Raw genomic sequence first — 18,921 nt, 5'->3', positions numbered from 1 at the left:
TAAATTTTAAAATATTGTGGAAAGTATTTCTACATGTCCATGGCTTGTGTGCAGGGGTTCATCAGAGGGGGCAGTCTTGTTATAAGGTGCAAGGAAAGATCTCTAGAATGATCTGCAGAGGACAACCACGAGAGAACAAAGGAAGAGGAAAGGGCTCTAGGGAGAGGAAATGGCCTGGATTTTAGAGCAAGTCTGATGAGAGACACCTGCTGCTTTTTTCAATGCAAGATCTCATAGTACTGGCGGTGTCTTGTCAGACTTCTGATTGATATGTAGTGTATTTAGTCTGTATGGAGATATTAATTCCAGTCAATATGAACTGGCAAGAATTTGTTGTGCTGCTAGTGTGGGCCCAAGCATAGGGGAGACCTGAGAGCAAAGAGAGTATTTTGAGTAACAATAGCTAATGTCTGTTCATAACTAATAAGATGAGGACATCTAAGCCCAGAGAAAGAATATGACTAATTCTAGAGAATTGCCAGAGGTCTCTCCGTATAAGAATGGAGGAACCAGAATTCCAACCTGGCTTGTCTCATTACAGACCCCTCCTGTGCTAGAACTTTCCGTTTATTTAGAGAGACAAAACCAATATACCTAAAACAATTAGAGTGAGATACAAAATCAACATTACAGTTATAAGCTATATTGCAGTGCAGCTTCAAAATGAAAATAGCTTTATTGTTTTTCTTCTGTTTATAGAAGCAATGCTTCCTCTCAGTAAAACAATTTAGACATTACAGGATTGTACAGTGCAAGAGATGGGCGTTCCTATAATGCTATCGCTCTGCCGAATGCCAGCAATAGCCACTTACAACTACCTTTTTGTCTTAGGCATGCACGTGCACCGTCTCACAAAAAGAAACAAGCATTACAAAAAGATGGGCCATATTATATATACAAATGAAACCTATATTTTGAAACCTATTTTTCTCCATGCACACTATTTGAAGGTAAAACTGGGCTTATGTTCTTTCTAAACCTTTGTAAAGATGTATTCAGTTCTTCTAGATTGACAGATAATTTCTTGGTCACTTGATATGCCTTTAGCTCCAGCTAGTTCAAGCACGCCGACACAAGTGTACTAACATCGGTCATAGTTATGTCACCATTACCATCCTTGCCAACAGGTGATCATCTTTGCCAAAGGGTCATAGTTGGGTCACTTATAGGCACACGTTAGTGCCATTACCTCATCTCTCCAGCACACGGCTCCATCCTTCTCAAAATCACTATCAATGTGTGTGTGTGTGTGTGTGTGTGTGTGTGTGTGTAACAAGTCAGGTTGATTTAGATGCAATTATCTACAATAAATTTACCCGTTTTACCCATTTTAGGTATACAGTGTTTGATCATCTCTGACAAACATGTAGAGTAGTATCATCTCAGCACTCAGTAGTCCGAGGACTTTCATTACCCTCAGGTAGCCCCCCTCTGCATTTAATGCCCTCCTCCCACTCCTGTCCCCAGGTAACCTCTGATTCACTTTTTTTTTTTAAAAGATGTTATCGGGGAAGGGGAGCAGGACTTTATTGGGGAACAGTATGTACTTCCAGGACTTTTTTTTCCTAGTCAAGTTGTTGTCCTTTCAATCTAAGTTGTGGAGGGTGCCATTCAGCTTCAAGTTGTTGTCCTTTCAGTCTTAGTTGTGGAGGGCTCAGCTCAGCTCCAGGTCCAGTTGCTGTTGCTATTTGCAGGGGTGTAGCCCACCATCCCTTGCAGGACTTGAGGAATCGAACTGGCAACCTTGTGGTTGAGAGCCGTGCTCCAACCAACTGAGCCATCCGGGAGGCAGCTCAGCTCAAGGTGCCGTGTTCAATCTTAGTTGCAGGGGGCAGAGCCCACCATCCCTTGTGGGACTCGAGGAATTGAACCGGCAACCTTGTGGTTGAGAGCCCACTGGCCCATGTGGGAATCGAACCAGCAGCCTTCGGAGTTAGGAGCATGGGGCTCTAACAGCCTGAGCCACCGGGCTGGCCCCTGATTTACTTTTGAGGGCTACAATATTACCTTTTCAAGAAAGTCATATAAATGGAATCATGAAGTAGGTGGTCTCTTGTGTCTGGCTTCATTCACTTGGTATAATGCTTTTGAGCTTCATTCAGAATGTGGCATGTGTGGCAAGCTTGTTGCTTTTTATTGCTGAGAAGTATTGTATTGAATAAATAGGCCACACTTTGTTTCTCCATTCACTGGTCACATGATCAACATGTGGAGTGTTTCCATTTTTGGCTCTAATGAATAAAGCTTCAACCAACATCCATGTACTGACCTTTGTGTAGACACATTTTAGGTTTCCCTTAGGTAAATGACTAGGAGTGAAATGCTGGGTGGTATGTTCAGTATACTTATGTTTAACTTGGTAGGAAACTGCCAAACTGTCTTCCAGTGTGGCTGCAACTTTTGCTTTCCAGATCGTCACCAACACTTGGTAATGTCAATCGGATTTTAGCCACTCTAGTGAGGTTTAGTGGTATGTCCTGTGGCCTTATTTTGCACTTCCATGATGACTCATGATTTTGAGCATACATATTTTCATGTGCATATTGTCCTTTTACATACCTTCTTTGGAAAAATCAGTCCTTTCTCTATTTTTTAAAAAATTGGGTTGTTTGTCCTATAATTGAGATAAAAGATTTCTTCACATATATTGAATATAAGTCTTACACTGCATACACATATATCTGATACTGTTCCATAATTTTTAAATGCTCTGTTCTAGTATTCTTCTTTCATTCCACACAGTGGAGGCCTGATGGGAAGAGCTGATGAGTGTATGTGGCCTCCCTTCTATCTAGGCCCCCAGGGAGACTCCCTGTCATGCTGGCCTCCACTTGACCATTAGGTTTTTGGTAAAATTTCATTTTTCCTTCTTACCCCCTTTTATAACTACCACTCTTTTGCCCCATCCTCTGCCCAAAATGAAACATTTCTTGTGTCAAGTCTTTCCTTCCAGATGGTCTTGTGACCACAGGTCTCTTAGAGGCTACATTTTTTAAAATATACTTTTCTTGATTATCTGTCTTTTTGTTTGTTTGTTTGTTATAATGAGAACAATATTATCTTCCTGCTTTCTGTGTCTTAAGCAGCAGAGGAACTGCCTCCATCCTCAATGTTAATGTGACAGAAAGACTCCGTTGCTGCCCATTGCAGTCCGTCTGTCCTTCCATCCCTGTATGGGCCCAGTGAGCCTTCTGTGCCCGGAACCGTCAGATAGTAGAGGCTAGAATTTGGGCATGTCCCTGATTTCCATCAGGATTGACCTGCTTGCCAGAGTAGCGACACTTCTGCTCGTATTCCTTGTCCTCCATTCCAAAACCATGGGAAAATACCTTTTTCTCATCCTTGCTAAAGGTTTTTCGTGAAGACCCCATATGTGGTAGCTCTCTGGTCGATTTTACTCTTTTTTCAGTGTCTCATGGCTCTGCCTTCTGGACATTTAGCATAAATTCTGCTTTCACAAAATGCTCAGTTCCCTGTGCAGATGGTGCTGGCCTGAGACTTTCAGTTCTCTCTGCCTCAGAGTGAGTCTCCTTCCCCTTCCTACTCAGCACGTCTGGAGCTCCAGCTACGGTCCCGGCCCCTTTCTCGGTGGGTACATGTGACCTAATGGTCACATCCTGCGGTGCATACTCTCCAAGGCCCACACCTTAGTGGCCCTGACATACTGGAATTCCCAAAATGAACTCTTAAATTAGACATTAGTTGAGGAATCCTAGCTACAAATATTAATATTCTGTCATCAGATTCTTACACTGTACTTGTTTGTACACGAGATACTGTGTTTGTGTCTAAACATGTCCCTGCATTTAGCCAAAGCTTAAAATGTGCAACTGACTATTTAAAATCAGTGCTGACTGAATACCCCAATTCAAGCTGATTCAAGATGTGGGTTTCCCCCTCACCCCTTCCCCATCCAAGGCTGTGATCCTTTGAAACCCATGTGTTTTCCAATAAAAATGGACAAAGGAACAAAAGCTAATAGAAGGCTTGTTATTTTAGAGAAGTCCACACAGTGCCATGATGATAAATGCACTGTGGCCATCGCTACTGAAACCTGTATCTCAGCTGAAGTTGTCTGTGCTTGGCTAACGGTAATTACTGATGAGGATACAGCTTACATGGGACTCCAGCTATGACTGTGAGGTTTGAGTCATGGTCATAAAACTTCACTTTCTGTTTCCAGTGCTCTCTCCAGACAAGCTTACCACCAAAGTGTTATTCACTCAGTTGTGCAATGGGACAAGTTAAGTTATTGCTCTTGTTGGACATAGTTAAGCATGAGATATGGGATTATTGAAACCTTTCTTCCTTCCTTCCTTCCTCCCTCCCTCCCTCCCTTCCTTCCTTCCTTCCTTCCTTTCTTCCTTCCTTCCTTGCGTTCCTTTTCCTTCCCTTCCTCCCTCCCTCCCTCACCCCAATTGGTAAGTTTCTGTATATGAAACTGGTCATATTCTTTCTTGGGGCTGGAAGCAGTTGGATTGCCTCCCCTCCTTCTTGCCTCCCATGAAAAGAAAACAGCACTTTAAGACACCTTGATAATTAGATTACAGACCACAGAGTCCAGTCTCTCACAGGAGGCCTGACCCATTGTGTTCCAAATCTCCACATCTCACAACTCAAACATTAAAATGTTCGACTCCAGAAATATATTTGCCTGAGACCGGTGATTTATGTAATTTATTCTCCAATTGGCTGATCTCTGAACAGTTGTTTGTCATAATCAGGTCTTGAGACCATATATCTCCTTTCAAGTAGTGATTGTGCTATAACCTCTGACTCCACGCACACTTCTGGTATGGGTAGGGCAGATCTCGGCGGTGAATGAAAACCATGGTTGTCCTATCAAATAGCAGCAGTTCTCATTGTGTTTAACAGTGCTGGAAATTAGTTTTTCAGGCTCTGATCTTGACAGGTCAGCTGTCAAAATGGGTGTCTATGGCCATAAATTCATCCATCCCATGGACAAAATTCTGTCAGTGAAATACAAGAGCCAACGCACTTATGTACAGACGAAATGGTCTGCAGCTGTATGACTAAGTGTCGGGACTTCTTTGGGTAAAAGGTTTTCCTGGCTCCCCATTTATCAAGCCTATCAGCCTCATTTGGCTTTTATCGACTGAAACGCTTTCCTCGGGCATTTTGAACCTGGAGAACCAGCTGCCCTCAGGAGGTAGGTGTGGTGCAGCCTCTTGTACTCTTGGTAGGCTCCAAGCTTGAGAATCCATTTAAAGGCTTTATTTTAGTAAAAAAAAAAAAAAAAAAAAAAAAAAAAAATCCACTGGAGTCTTTTGTTTGGACTGTGTCCTTCTCTGTTCTGGTCTTACATATCAGATGCCCCCTTCTGAGGGATGGCCTTCCTCAGAAATGATAAAGGTTTACTACTCTGGTCTTAAGATTTGGGCAAGAGCACAAAGCTTCGTGGAAATTGGGGGACTCACTCAGCCTGGGACTCTCAGCTTCAGGCTGTTATGAGGGAATAATAAACTCCCACCCAATTCAAAAGATCCCTGATCCTGGAACATTGTTGCTCTTTGATGTGTTTGAAGGCAGAATTTTGGTTTCACTTTGAAGTTTGTTTGGTTTTCTCTTTGTAAGTACAAAATGCCTGAAGGCCAGGGAGAGATAACTCTCTATTAAGGAACTAAATAAATAATTAATAATAAAACATTAAAAAAAAAGGCTTAAAACCCTAAGTACTTTCAGACAAAAATATAGGAATAACAACAGGCTTGGAGGAATTCTTTTTCCTCTCATGAAGTTCTACTTTGATGTAAATGGCCTTGCCTTAGGGTTGTCTGAATAGCAACTAACATGATTTGGTGCCATCCCTCTTCTTTCATGGAAAAAGTGTGCCTGTCTTCATGGAGCTGGGTAGTAGCAGGAGCCACATTCCTGTCTCCAAACCCGACAGGCTCATGGGCCTAGACCGTTTTGGAGAGATCATAGAATGTGAGATGGCATGCTGGACGAACTTACAATGTGTCTCTTCTAGGAGATGGGCACTCCTTGGCCACAGCTCCTTGAAACCAGAGGACTGATTTATTGCGTTCTGACTCTCAGATTGGCCTTGACATACCAACAGATAATTTGATTGCTTTCTTCCATTCAGTCCTCAATCATACAAGTACATGTGACAGAATTTCGCTTAATTGCCTTTGCTAGTTATTTTTATCTAAAGCTTATTTTCCCTTCTGTGAAAGTATTGAAAAACCTGTTAAAAACATAGAAGACCATAAAGAAGTAATAATGATTATTCGTAATTTTACCACCTAGATACATTTACATATTACATTTTTATCATATCTCCTCCCATCTTTATCACCACTTTTCCTAAAAAAATATAAAGGTTGTTGTACACACCGTTTTATATTCTGATTCTTCACTTTGTGATTATTCAGTTATTTTACAACAGATCATTTCAAAATGATTTTCTCCTTTGAACAGTCCCTCAACATGGTAGGCAGGGAAGGTATTTTTATTTCATTTTATAGATAAGAAAATGAAATTTCAGTGAAGTTAAATTTATTCAACAAATATTTGTTGACTGGCTTCTGTGTTTTAAGCACTGTGCTGTCTGAGGTCACTCAGATAAGTAACTGGCGGAAACACAGCTAAAATATAAGTCTGCCGACTCATAAACATATGCTAATTCCACTCCTCCAAGTTCCCAGCTTTTTCCACAAATCTATAGCAGTTATCATAAGTTGATCTTTGAGAGAATATGGCATTTAGGACAAGGTTGGAAACCGTGAGATGGGAATAAGCAGGACAAGGTCTAGTTCATGAGCCTGAGACTCTTGACAGTTTATGAAGATGGGATTTTGATCCCAGGGGGGAGGGTGAGAAACCCAGGTAACAGAGCTGGATCACAGACTTAGGGCCAGAATGGAAGACAGTGGAGATCGTTTGTACCACAGCTTTGCATAAGTGGTGGCGATTGGCTAAGAATTTCATTTGCTGTGAGGAATGTAAGGACGACAGGGGGAACTGGGTGTGGGCTATCTGCACAACCTCTGCAACGTTTCTGTGAATTGAAAACTATTCTAAAGTGAACACTTATTTTTTAAAAACATGAGTAAGAGTTTACCAGACTAAGCTGAAGAGAAATGGCATTCTAGGCAAAGGAAACATATACGAAGAGTCAGGAGGGCGCACGATGTACTTGAGAAAGGTTAGGGATTTGAGGAGGTGCAGTGTACTGTGGCTATGCGCAAGAAGTGAGGCTGAAAGGCAGGGTTGGGTCTGGATTAGGAAGCTCTTTAGTTTATGCCAAGCTTAAAAGTAGTAGGATTTATCCTGCACGAAATGGGAGGCCATTAAAAAAATTTAATTGACGTGGTTCATGTTTGAGTTTGTTTTTTATAAAGGTAGCTATCAGCACATTGGAGAAGGGCTGTACGAGAAGAAGGTTCGGGTAATGAGATCACTGGGAAGGCTGTTGCTATGCTCTGGGACAGAGGTACTGCCCTCTGCCAGGCAGTGGGCTAGAAGCACAGGGGGTATGGACAGGCATTGAGAGGCAGAACCTTTCTTGGAGCTGAACTAAAACCCCAGAAGGTCCTGACTTCATCCTTACCGCTTTTTCCTGCCTCTATTCTCCATTTTCATGGTGGTTACAAGTCCAATGGGAAGACAGGTAAAGCCTGGTTGAGCAAGGCCACCCAGAGCCCCACTGCCGGCGCTCATCCAAGCCAGGGCAGCAGAGTCGAGATGCCCCTTCACCCATGCCAGGGAGGTTCGGCAGCAGGTGTTAGAAATGTAAGTCCTGGTATAGGGCAGAATATCCAGTCCCTGGAACAGATATGTCTTGAGGACGAGATTGCCTTCCTTAGGACTCTAAGTCACTGAGATGGTCCAGGGGCCTTCGTAACGCCACCCAACCAGGCGGTGCAGCAGACCACCCATCTGGGTTTAATGGCTCCAATGCCTGTGTTACACTTTATGGGGACGAGATGCAGGTAGCCCAAATACACGCCAGGAGTTCCCTGAGTGCATGTTGGAGGGTCCAAGAAGGCAGGGAATCAATACCTTGACTCCTTTGGCTGAGCTTGTTCTCTTCCCTTGGACCATCATTCTAATCCAGGCACAGGAACTGATTCTGGGTCCTCGTGCTGTTTCCTGAGACCCAATGGAGAAACAGCAGTGAGGCTTCCTTCTCACTGTACCAGTTCCCAGAGTATGGTATCTTTGATGTTCTTGTACAGGACATTTGTTAGATCTTAACTGCTCTTCACGGCAGTGTTCCTAAAATTAGTTAGTGGCGACTCTGGGGAGCTCCTCACAATGCATGGCCATGCTCTTAACTAAATGGTTCGTTCATCACTGCCAGGCATCCTATTATTTAGGAAGGAGTGGGTCTTACTTGGTATCATGTCTGTGGTGACAGCAGGAGTTTCCAGGTTCTTTTTAACCTCGTTCTAGAACCACACGTCTCATTGTGATGTTCCTGCTCTAGGCCATAGAGTATCTTCCAGGGGGAATGGTCCCACAGATTCTGGAACTCTGGCCTCAGAGTGAAGGCCTCAGTGTGTAGACCCTGCCACAGATGGCAAGACTATGGGAAATGCTGAGAGAATAGAAGTGTCCTTAAGCAGCACTATTGGTGGCTCCTGTAGGGCCCCTGCTGGCCCTTTTCCACAGAGGGGTGGTTCTTCTGCTCGGCTTAACTAGGGGTCTTGTGCTTTTCCTTGCTGAAGAGCAGACACTGCCTGAGGCAGTCTGATTCTTTAACCCCTTGCTACTTAAATGGTGGCCATGGATCGCAGCAGCAGCAGCACCCGAGAGCTTGTTAGACAGGTATAATAGGCCCTGCAATCAGAAAGTGCACACACAGTCCTTGGGTGACTTCTGGGCCTGTCACACTTTGAGGGTCACTGCTTTAATCTGCAGTGTGCTTCAGGGCCTTGGTTGTGCATTTAGCCTTCCCGAGGAGCTAAACTATCCACCCTAGTCCACTACAGACCAGTGGAACTGAGGCCCTGAGTGTGGGGCCTGGCCTTCAGAATGCCTTGTGTCCTCTTAAAAGATTCTAACATGCAAGCAAATAGAGGCCTCATGACCTAGAAGCCTTGGGGTTGTCAACGAGGATCATGGGAGGCCTAACTTCCCACACGCCCAGGTGCTGAGATCCCCATTAAGCTGTCTTGAGATGGGGGCCGGTATCTGGATTATTTTACATCTCACCAACTAAAAGTTGAGAATCATTGATGAGACAAAGGTTTCATCACTGCTGCCCAGGCCTGCAGGAAGGGCAAGCAGTCCCCAGAATACCTGTGTCTCCTGTTGTTTCTGAGCCAGGACAGGGTCTCCTCGACCCCTTAGGGTGCTTGTCAGAGAGGCATCAGGTTATTGGATAGACCTTGCAGGCTCAGGAGGATGTGTATTCTTGACCTCCATGTGTGTATCAGGGAAAATGATGAAGTTTGCACTGTAGTGAAGATGGGCAGTGAGCTCTTGACCCGGCTTGCAGTGGACACTAGGGTGCAGGACAAGCTGTACACTTGGGTCTTTGTTTCTCACTTCACTGCTGAGTGTCATCCTACACTGCTGGTGGCGATGGCTGAACTCCAGGGCCCTCTGGCCTGGGCAAGTCAAACGCGTAATTAAAGAAAAAAGACACTTTGCGGGAGACACAGTGACATGGCTTCAGTGGATAGACAGAATGAATTTGGATGGAAATGTTCATTCCAGAAATAAGTTCTTCCCAATTGGTTTCATTTTAAGGATGTGTCAAGATCCATGTGAGGTGATGAAGGAAGTGCAACTCTCTGTCATACTTTTATGCTTTCTAAGGTTTTAAGATGGCTCTCGGTCTCTAGGAAACTCAGAGGGGTGCTATCTGCCTACCTGCCTGATCAGGATCCCTGTTGAGGAGGCAAGGCTTTAAGGTGTGCCCAGGTACTCATTCTGTCTCTCACACTCTCTTTTTCCTTCACAGCTGGCGACCTGGGACTCTGAGAAGGGCCTGAATGGCAGCCTGCAAGAGAGGCCCATGGGCAGCCGCCTCCAAGGACTGACTCTCAAAGTGGTGACCGTCTTGGTAGGATCATGGGCATATTGGGGAGGTTCGTTCTTCAGGCTTTTGCGTCAGAGGCTTCTCTGTTTGATGTAATGCTGGGTTTGGAGCGAAGGGGATCTTGAGTCGTGGCTTGAGTTTTCAGAAGGCCTTTCACTCTAATAATTTTGTGAATAATGAAGGAAGGATAAGATTGGAAATTCTGCCCCAGGACCTCTGAGGCCTTCCATGGCAGGCCACCGGAATGCTCTAGAGAAGGACCACTAATCCAGTTCCACTGTTGAGCTCCAGAGTGAGCACAGATGCTCTCTTTGTTCTTGGATGTAAGCAGAACCTTGACCTCCTGGTGGTCCTTAGGAGAGCTTTCCCAGTAGCCAGAAAGATGCTGGGAGGTGGACATTCTTCCTACTCCCAATACCACCGACAGGCCCGTGTGATACAAAGTTCATAATGAAGACCATTGATTCGTTGCAGTTTTTCTGCATAGTTGTCCTGGAATCATGGACTTTTACATCTGTGAGAGACCTTAGAATCATCATCCTTTCAATTTCTTTCTTCACCTTTTTTAGAATTGTAGGAGACATTTTAGATTTACCTCTTACCAGCAGACACTGGTGTCTCAGCTCTAGAAGCCTTTGCAAGCAGGGTTCTGTCACTCTACATATGCACACCATTACTAAGGATTATACGCTACCCACCCCCTGAAAATTAACAAGATACATTCTCTACAGCTGTTTACAAGTTCCCTTCTTGTTCAGTTTCACAGGGTCGTGGTGCGGGACACAGAGGTGCTTTCCAGAGGGCCACATGCCCTACAGGAACACATGTGACACAGCACAAAATATGTGACGGTGAACATGGCATAGCTTTGGACTTGGGATTTGGGATTTAATCTTATCCTATCCTTTGACTTAGGATTTGATCTTAGTCCATTAATCAGCATCCATTTTCTAGTACAACCTGATAGATGCAATACTGTCCTCTCCCAATCTAATATCACACAGCTTTGCTGCCATTTATTATCGTGGATGAGAAATATCCACATTTCTTATGTGGGTCCTGAAGAATTATGGCATTTCCTGAATGTCACAAACAGAGGAATGAAAACAAACCCTGTAATTCGGGAGGCAGGGTGTGGGCAGAGCCTAGGATAACGTGGTGCCACAGGACAAGTAAGTCCCCGTTCCTGCACTGACATCCTGGTTGGAGGGGTGCACTGTAACCTGAGTGTGCATAAACTGCTGTAGGAAGGGGCGGAAAGGTTGAGACTTCAGGCCTAAACTGGGGAAATACATACACAAACGTTCGGAAGTTGCAATTCATCAGATTTGTCTCTCCAACAATACCCTGGAAAGATGTGTGTTAATGACCCTGTTATTTCATCGAAGCACCTTCATTCTGTTGTCCTCAGGAAGAGCCTTTCGTGATGGTGGCTGAGAACATCCTTGGACAGCCCAAGCGCTACAAAGGGTTCTCCATAGACGTCCTGGATGCCCTGGCCAAGGCTCTGGGCTTCAAATATGAGATTTACCAGGCCCCTGATGGCAGGTACGGTCACCAGCTCCATAACACCTCCTGGAACGGGATGATCGGGGAGCTCATCAGCAAGGTAGGTCCCAAAAGAAGGTCCACGGGGAGAGGCACCCCAGTCTGCCTCTGGGTGATATCTAAATTTGGCCCATTATGCAGCTGGAACCTTGGGACCGGTTAAACAGACCACAGTTACCCCTCTCCATACGCTAAAGCCCTCTTTTTCTCAGTCATACCCATTTCCACTCTTTTATTTTCTCATTCCCTGGCCCTCTGTGTTTTCCTTCTGTGCCCATTGCTCTCAATCCTTGAAACCTATCCACTGTGCCTGCTCTGTAATACGCCCTTCATGAAACCCACCCCCACATTTGGGCTGAAATAGGAACCTAGTTCCTGCTTGGGTGGGGCACTGGCGAGCGCTTCTTCTCCTCTCCCTCCTCGCTCACCAATGGGGTGTGTATCCGTATGTGTGTGTGTGTGTGTGTATCTGTGTGAGGATGAATGTGTCTGTGTGTCTGCATTGCTATGTGCAGGTGATACGACATTCCTCAGCTCCTCTTATTAACTTCAAATCATTACTCACCCTCCCTCCTGTAGAACCTGAACCCTCGCTGTCTTCTGGCCTGAGACCAATTCACTGTGTCCCAGTCCTGGTCCCTGGCATCCTATGCCCCCAGGGTCATTTCCTCACAGCCATTTATGATGGTGGCATCTGACTCGAGCCCTCCCTCTCCAGGGTTTCTGTTGCCACCAACCTTGATATTTCTGACGTGCCTATGGGCCACTCTGCCACCCCAGGGCTCGACCTCCTCACCTCCCGTGACCTGTGCTTGTTCTCCGCTCCAGCACCCACAGCCATGCATCATGGCAGCATCTTGCACGTTGTTGTCACTGCCCCATTCCATGACTGCAGCCTGTTGTCCTTCTGAGTCTTTTAGTCCTTTGCCCCTAAAGCATAGGTCCTTGGCTTTATAAATCCATAAAGGCAGACAGGAGGCATATAGCTCTCTAATTTATACTAGGCTTAAAAAAACAACAACAGTATAGTATAATTTATGTACTATAAAATCCACCCACTTCAGCTATACAATTCAATGATTTTTAGAAAATCTACTGAGTTGTGCAACCATCTCCATAATCTAGTTTTTGAATACTTCCATCACCCCAATGGCATCTCTCATACTCATTTACAGTTAATCCCATTCCTAACCGCAGCCCTAGGCAACCATCCATCTAGTTTCTATCTCTATAGATTTGCTTTTATGAACATTCAGTGTAAATGCAGTCATATAATATGTGGCCTTTGTGTCTGGCCCCTTCCACTTAGCATATGGATTTGTGGTTCACCCTCTTCTAAGGTTTCCGTGCTCTTCTGATAGTGCATCTTCCTGCCTGGGATGCCTTCTGTGGTTGAGCAGAAAAACCCTGGTGATTCCCGTCATCCCTTGTGATTCTCCATGCTTTTGATTTCTTGTTGCAGTCAAACCCTGACTTGATTCTATTATCTGTCCTCTGACTTGGACATCCAGGTGGCTGCATACAGTTAGAGAAGAAAATCACAAATATGTGAGATGAATGTATGAACACTGTGTGACTCCAGCCTCAGCTGGGCCTTCAGGACAGCCTGAGTTCCTTGACTTAGCCTTTGTTGGGTCCCTTGGCAACATTTCTTAGAGACTATTTCAAAAATTTACCTTTCTCATCAAGCAACCTAATAACGTTCTATCCTCAATTAAAAAAAAAAAAAGATTGTTCTAGTACATTATGGAAAAAATAGAGACTTCTGGGCGTTAACTTCTACTTCAATTTCCTATGAAATTCACATCTGCAGATATAGGCCCTGACCTCCAGTTCAGAGGAGGGAGTGTTTTTCCTCCTGTTACAGGTCACCCTTCCACTTGTGTCAATTTCCTCCTTTGAACCTGGCTTCATATAGTTTCCTTCCATCCTATATTGTAAACCTGTCCTGCTCCACTACATCTCTTTTCAAAAAACTGAGCACCACCACCACCCCTGGACCTTGGGTTTGTGACAGGAGAGGCAAAGGCAAAAGCCAGAGATGCAGATGTGACAAGTGTAAGAGGAGAGTGCCAACATCATCACCTCCAGCATTTTTCTCTCCTCTAGATACGCTGTTGGATTGCAGTTTACGACATCAGTGTATCTGCCCCTCTAGCTCACATATGAAACCTGATAAAATCTTTCTATGTATGTTTCCCCAATTTGAATATGTAGGTTGGATCTGTTGTCACAGGTGGTCATTCTAAACTAAACCTAGTTCTGAGGATGCCTCCTACTTCAAAGCCCAAGAGCCAAGATGGAGCTGACCACATTTTAGTGCTCTTGGGGTTGAAGTGAGTGCTCCAGGCCCATGCTTGCCCGCCATCGTTCAACCTCCACCAGTCTTGGCAGCTTTATCTCAGAGTGTACTTCCATCTTAATGGAGATCTTTGATTACTTTTTAAATGAAGCCCATCTTAGAAAGCAAAAATCTTGTGAGGCACTTTTAAAGTCACAGTACAGCATGTCCAGAGAGTCCCTCGAATAGGGCATTACTATACAAAGAACCAACCGTGTGTCTGCAGGCCATGAGTTATGGGAATGGGCGAGCAAAAGAAGTAGAGGACCACTGTTTTCTCCATGGATGTTATTCTCTGGCATAGTCGACATATAAAACAATCAGGTACTGATACATTAATGAGGTTGAAGGTAGTTGTATGACTCACCATATACCTTCTAAAGTATTTTAGAAAAGAGAGACATCAATGTGCTAATGGAATTTGGGGACGCTTGATAGAAAAATGGAGTGTCTCTTTGGCCTTCAAGTATAGGAAGGATGTAGATAAACTTAGAAGATAGAAAGGACCTCTTGGTGGGGTTTGGGTGACAAGGAGGACATACCAGCATAAGAAAAGAAATCGCTAAAGATTGCTAGGGGGAACAATAAGAAAGTGAAGAAAAACTACAATTTGTACAGAAATGAAGGTGCTTTACAGACTGTTTTCTCCAGAAGAGGTTTCCATGAGTTTTGGGGGTTTGGGAGAGAAATTTGCAAGGTGAAGAGGTAATAATAGACAACCTAGTGTTGGATTTTCCTTACAATATTCAAGGTCACAGAGTGTTCACTCTCAAAGCCATTCCCTGTGGACAGAACTACTCACAGGGCAGAGGGCACACCTCAGCCCAGGGCGGAACCCAGCAATGAGCCTTCTGATGAGATGGTTGTGCCTTTCAGAGAGCAGACTTGGCCGTCTCTGCCATCACCATCACTCCGGAGAGGGAGAGCGTTGTGGACTTCAGCAAGCGGTACATGGACTACTCAGTGGGGATCCTAATCAAGAAGCCCGAGGAGAAAATCAGCATCTTCTCTCTTTTTGCTCCATTTGATTTTGCGGTCTGGGCCTGCATTGCGGCAGCCATCCCTGTGGTTGGTGTGCTGATATTTGTGTTGAACCGGATACAGGCCGTAAGGGCTCAGAATGCTGCCCAGCCCCGACCAACTGCGTCTGCCACCTTGCACAGTGCCATCTGGATCGTCTATGGAGCCTTCGTACAGCAAGGTACCTTCCTGGTTTCCTGCTGCTGGAACAGCCCAGGGGCCTGGGACAACTTATCCCCTGGCAAAGTGCTTAGGAGCATATTGCCAGAGTCATTGTAAAGGCAATTTTATTTAATCTCTAGGACAGTACTAATATTATGCTGCACCCAATTTCTCTGAGTAACGTCAGATAGAAATTCAATGAAATGATAACAAGGAACTCAACTTCAAATCCTGCTTTCCACTTTAGATAAAATTGACTTTGAAGTTCTACTTTGCACTTTCCTCCCCTCCCACATTAGATTGATTACTATGCACGTGGGGTTGTCAAATGAAACTGGATCTTGTTTAAATCTGAAGTCTTAATGGGGAAAATATGACAATTGTTTTGCAATCACCTAAGCAGTACTCCAGCCGTTCTTGAGATATGAAGTTTTCTATCTGAGAAGTCTGGATAGTGCTTGGGGAGTTACAGGATTGTGGAATTTTGACCAGAAACAACAAATTGAAAGTTCCTAAAATGAGTTTTGGCCCAGTTTGCACCGTTGCAAAACATGTATCACCTGCTTGTGAGGTTATATAAGAATAGTCAGTGAGAAGCTTTTTTCTGCTGCCATGGAAGGGACCAAGGAGAAAGAAAACGGCCTGAAAGAGGCAGCTTTTGACCGAAAGTCACATGCAATGATTTCTGAAAATCCTAGAAAAAAAAAGTCATCTAGTGAGAGTTGAATATTAATAAAAATGATATGGTACATCTTACTTCTGAGGTTTAAAAGAAAACTAGGGAGCCCTCTGGGTAGGAGGTAATTCAATATTTATAGAATTCCTGAGACTACTCTATGTGAATTTGAAATTGGAAAGGGTCCTTCCATCAACCAGGTTGCAGTCCTGCAAGTTCTCAACATAGTGCGGTAGAATCTTCTAACTGGAAGATTTTGACATTCACAACTTTGTCCTTGGCATTTTGACAAGCATCACATCAGTAAAAGGCCAGTCCTGGTTTTTCCGTAGTTTTGTGGTCCTCCATGCCTTCCAAGGTTGGTAGCCTTAGGGTTTTTCCCTAGAATTGTCAGAGCTCCCCGTAATAAGCTGGCAGTTCCTTCTCTGCTCCCCAGCCCATCACCAGTAGAGGCTCCCTATGTCTGGAGCACTTCTGTGGGGATGGGAGTGAGAGTGGATGCCCAGGACCAATCCACTTTATCTGCCTCCCTCCCACAGGTGGCGAATCCTCCGTGAACTCCGTGGCCATGCGCATAGTGATGGGCAGCTGGTGGCTTTTCACTCTCATCGTGTGCTCCTCCTACACAGCCAATCTCGCCGCCTTCCTCACAGTATCCAGGATGGACAACCCCATAAGGTAAGACAATTCCTCCTTCCAAAGCTGGGACCATTCAGCTCTTAGAGGCTGTAAAGAGAAGATGCAAACTTTCCTGGGGTGGCCTGGTGTCACAAAGGCAGAGACAGTCTTAGATCCCAGATCTGCAGTGTGATGTTCACAATCTTTAATGCATGACGAGCTTCAATTCTGTTGTATTCTATTTCATGCACAATTAAATAAATGTATAAATTCATTAAGTAGTATTTCTCTGACTGTTGAAATACTCCTTAGACTGATAAATCAAAACATTAAAAATTGATAAATTTAATTTCCTCAGACATTTAAACTTCGATTACAAACTTATTTAACCAAATTTCTCTAAACATTCAATTAAAATTAATGGAAATCACAAGTCTAATATATTTTTCAAAACTTCAAACACCTGAAATTATTTTTAAGAACATGCCAATCATCACCGTGATTAGAAAACTTATTTCACTTATATTTATGAAATTATAAAAATATTGAAACCAAGGACTAAAAATGTTTCTTAATTTTACCAAAATGTTAAAAATGCGGCATAAACGAATTAGTTGAACATAGTGAAATAACTTGGAAATGCTTTGTCTTCGGATCAGATTTCCACATACTGTGTAATTTACCAAGAACTTGGACAAAGTGAGTGTATGTTGGCCATGAGGTTGCTGAAGCGACCAAAGGCACAGTCTGTTCCTCATTGCCTCGGGGAATGTGGTTTCAGGATCACCTCTCACCTGGTCCATGCTCATGGTTTTCTGTGTCTCTGCCTTTTAATTCCTCATACTCACTGCCATCATGTTGATGCTTTTGATCCTCAGCACCAATCAAGTCGTTTATCCTCAACCAGGTTCTGTGGCTCCCAACTGCCTACGTAACAGTTCAAACTCCTTGACCACGATTGAAAATTTACTATATTATCCAGGTCTTTCTTTTTTTCTTCTTTCCTTCCTTCCTTCCTTTCTTTCTTTCTTTCATTTTTGGTTGATGTTTTCATTGAGATAATTACAGATTCATATGTGTCTAAGAACTAATGCAGAGAGATCTCAAAATATCCTTTAACCAGTTTCCTCCAATGATAGCATTTTGTGAAACTACATGTTATGTCACAATCCAGGTATTGACATTATTAGAGTTGACTAATTCTGTTCAGATTTTTCCTCTTGTACTCATTTCTGTGTGTGTATGTGTGTGTGTGCGCACACACACATTTGGTTCTATACAATCTTATCACGTGTAGATTTGTGTACCCACCATCACAGTAAAGAGCTAAACAGTTTTATCCCTCTAAGAATCCCTTGTGTCATCCTTTGATAACCACACCGGCATCCTGCACCCTTCTTCCCCTCCTGTTCGTAATCCCTGGAAACCACTAGTGTGTTCTCCATTTCTAAAATTTAGTCATTTCAGATATGTTATGTAGATGAAATCATACCTCTTGGGATTGGCTTTTTCATTCAGCATAATTATCCAGAGATTCATCAGCTTGTGTATATTAATAGTTCAGTAGTATCTGATACACCATAGTTTCTTTAATGATTCACCCGTTGAAGAACATCTGAGTTGTTCCAGTTTGGAACAATAATGAATAAAGCCACTGTAAACATTTGTGTGTAGGTTTTAGTGTGAACATATGTTTTTATTTATATCCAAAAGTGCAGTTGCTGGGCCATGTGGTAAACTGCATGCTGAGTTTTATTAGAAACTATCAAACTGCCTTCCAGAGTAACCGCACCATTTTACATTACTGCTGGTGATTGGTTATGATGTAGTTTCTTTGCATCTTTGCCAGTATTTAGTGTTATCGCTATTTTTTATTTTACCATTCTAATAGGTATGGAGTAATATCTCATGTGGTTTTAATTTTCATTTCCCTAATGACTAATTATGTTGAACACCTTTTCATGTGCTTATTCCTATCTGTATATCCTCTTTTGTGAAATATCTGTTTATATATTTTGCCCATTTTCCAATTGAATTGTTTATTACTGTTGAGTTTTGAAATTCTTTTTTTTTTTATTTGCCAAGGGTTTTTTAAATTATTATTATGAGTTTCAGGTGTACAAAGCAACATACTAGTTAGACATTTAAACCCCTCATAAAGTGATAACCCACCCCCCAAGCTACTACCCCTCTGACATCTTATATAGTAGCTGTTACTATTGAAATTCTTTATATACTTTAAATACTAGTTCTTTGGCAGATATGTGGTTTGCAAATATTACCCCCAATCTTTGTCTTTTCAAACTCTTAGAAAGGTCTTTCACAAAGAAAGTTTTTAAAATTTATGAGGTCTAATTTATAAATTTTTCTTTTGTGGATCATGCTTTTTGTGTCAGTCTAACTCTTTGCTTGGCTTTAGCCTCAAAGATAGTCTCCTGTTTTTCATATGTGATTTTCCCCCCTAAAAGTGTTGTAGTTTTTTATTTTACATTTCAGTCTACTATCAATTTTGAGTTAAATTTTGTATAAGGTGTAAGATTT

The 18,921-nt window shown here is 43.2% G+C and overlaps 1 protein-coding gene across 2 annotated transcripts in view; it reads left to right on the top strand.

Annotated features, from left to right (window-relative positions):
- The window catches only part of GRID1 (glutamate ionotropic receptor delta type subunit 1), a 697,974-nt gene that overhangs the window by 561,087 nt on the left and 117,966 nt on the right, over positions 1-18,921 (top strand). For both annotated transcript variants that reach the window (XM_033131343.1, XM_033131344.1), the window contains exons 9-12: positions 9,938-10,039; positions 11,427-11,624; positions 14,781-15,105; positions 16,302-16,440. In XM_033131343.1, the coding sequence (XP_032987234.1) occupies positions 9,938-10,039; positions 11,427-11,624; positions 14,781-15,105; positions 16,302-16,440 (764 nt within the window). The remainder of the gene's footprint in view (positions 1-9,937; positions 10,040-11,426; positions 11,625-14,780; positions 15,106-16,301; positions 16,441-18,921) is intronic.

Source organism: Rhinolophus ferrumequinum, chromosome 16 (assembly GCF_004115265.2).
Source record: "Rhinolophus ferrumequinum isolate MPI-CBG mRhiFer1 chromosome 16, mRhiFer1_v1.p, whole genome shotgun sequence".
NCBI classification, from domain to species: Eukaryota; Metazoa; Chordata; class Mammalia; order Chiroptera; family Rhinolophidae; genus Rhinolophus; species Rhinolophus ferrumequinum.
This window is presented reverse-complemented; position numbering and strand designations above follow the sequence as displayed.